Below are 343 nucleotides of genomic sequence, written 5' to 3' on the forward strand. Positions count from 1 at the left end.
CCACGGGGTTCACGAGAAGGGGTGCACACAGCCTCCCCATTTGGCCGCCACCAAAACACAGGCAGTAAGATGGTTTTGGAAAACACTTTCGATTAAAATAAATAGCTGTAGCTGGTACCTGAGCAGCAGCTGCCCCCGTACCGACCCCAACCGTAACACGTCCATCAGTGCTGCCCTCACCGTGCACGGGCTGAGAACAGCATCCGGGGAAGCTAAGGCACAAACCGCGTTAGCCTCCAGGGAGACTCATTCCATTTCCACCTCCTGCACCGGCGGCACGCTCTCACTCCTCACCCACGGCACGGGTTCCGGAACATGGGGGTCGTAAGTCCATTTAGGGAAA

General features: G+C 57.1%; 1 protein-coding gene across 1 annotated transcript in view; it reads right to left on the reverse strand.

The window, feature by feature from the left end:
- Nucleotides 1-246: 246 nt before the first annotated feature.
- Nucleotides 247-343, reverse strand: part of TSR1 (TSR1, 20S rRNA accumulation, homolog (S. cerevisiae)) — a gene marked incomplete at its 5' end in the record, with an annotated part of 5,476 nt that continues 5,379 nt past the window's right edge. Inside the window, one exon of the mRNA XM_010160518.1 lies at nucleotides 247-336. Coding sequence (XP_010158820.1) covers nucleotides 247-336 — 90 coding nt within the window. The remainder of the gene's footprint in view (nucleotides 337-343) is intronic.

Source organism: Eurypyga helias, unplaced genomic scaffold, assembly GCF_000690775.1.
Source record: "Eurypyga helias isolate BGI_N326 unplaced genomic scaffold, ASM69077v1 scaffold49341, whole genome shotgun sequence".
In the NCBI taxonomy this organism is placed as follows: Eukaryota; Metazoa; Chordata; class Aves; order Eurypygiformes; family Eurypygidae; genus Eurypyga; species Eurypyga helias.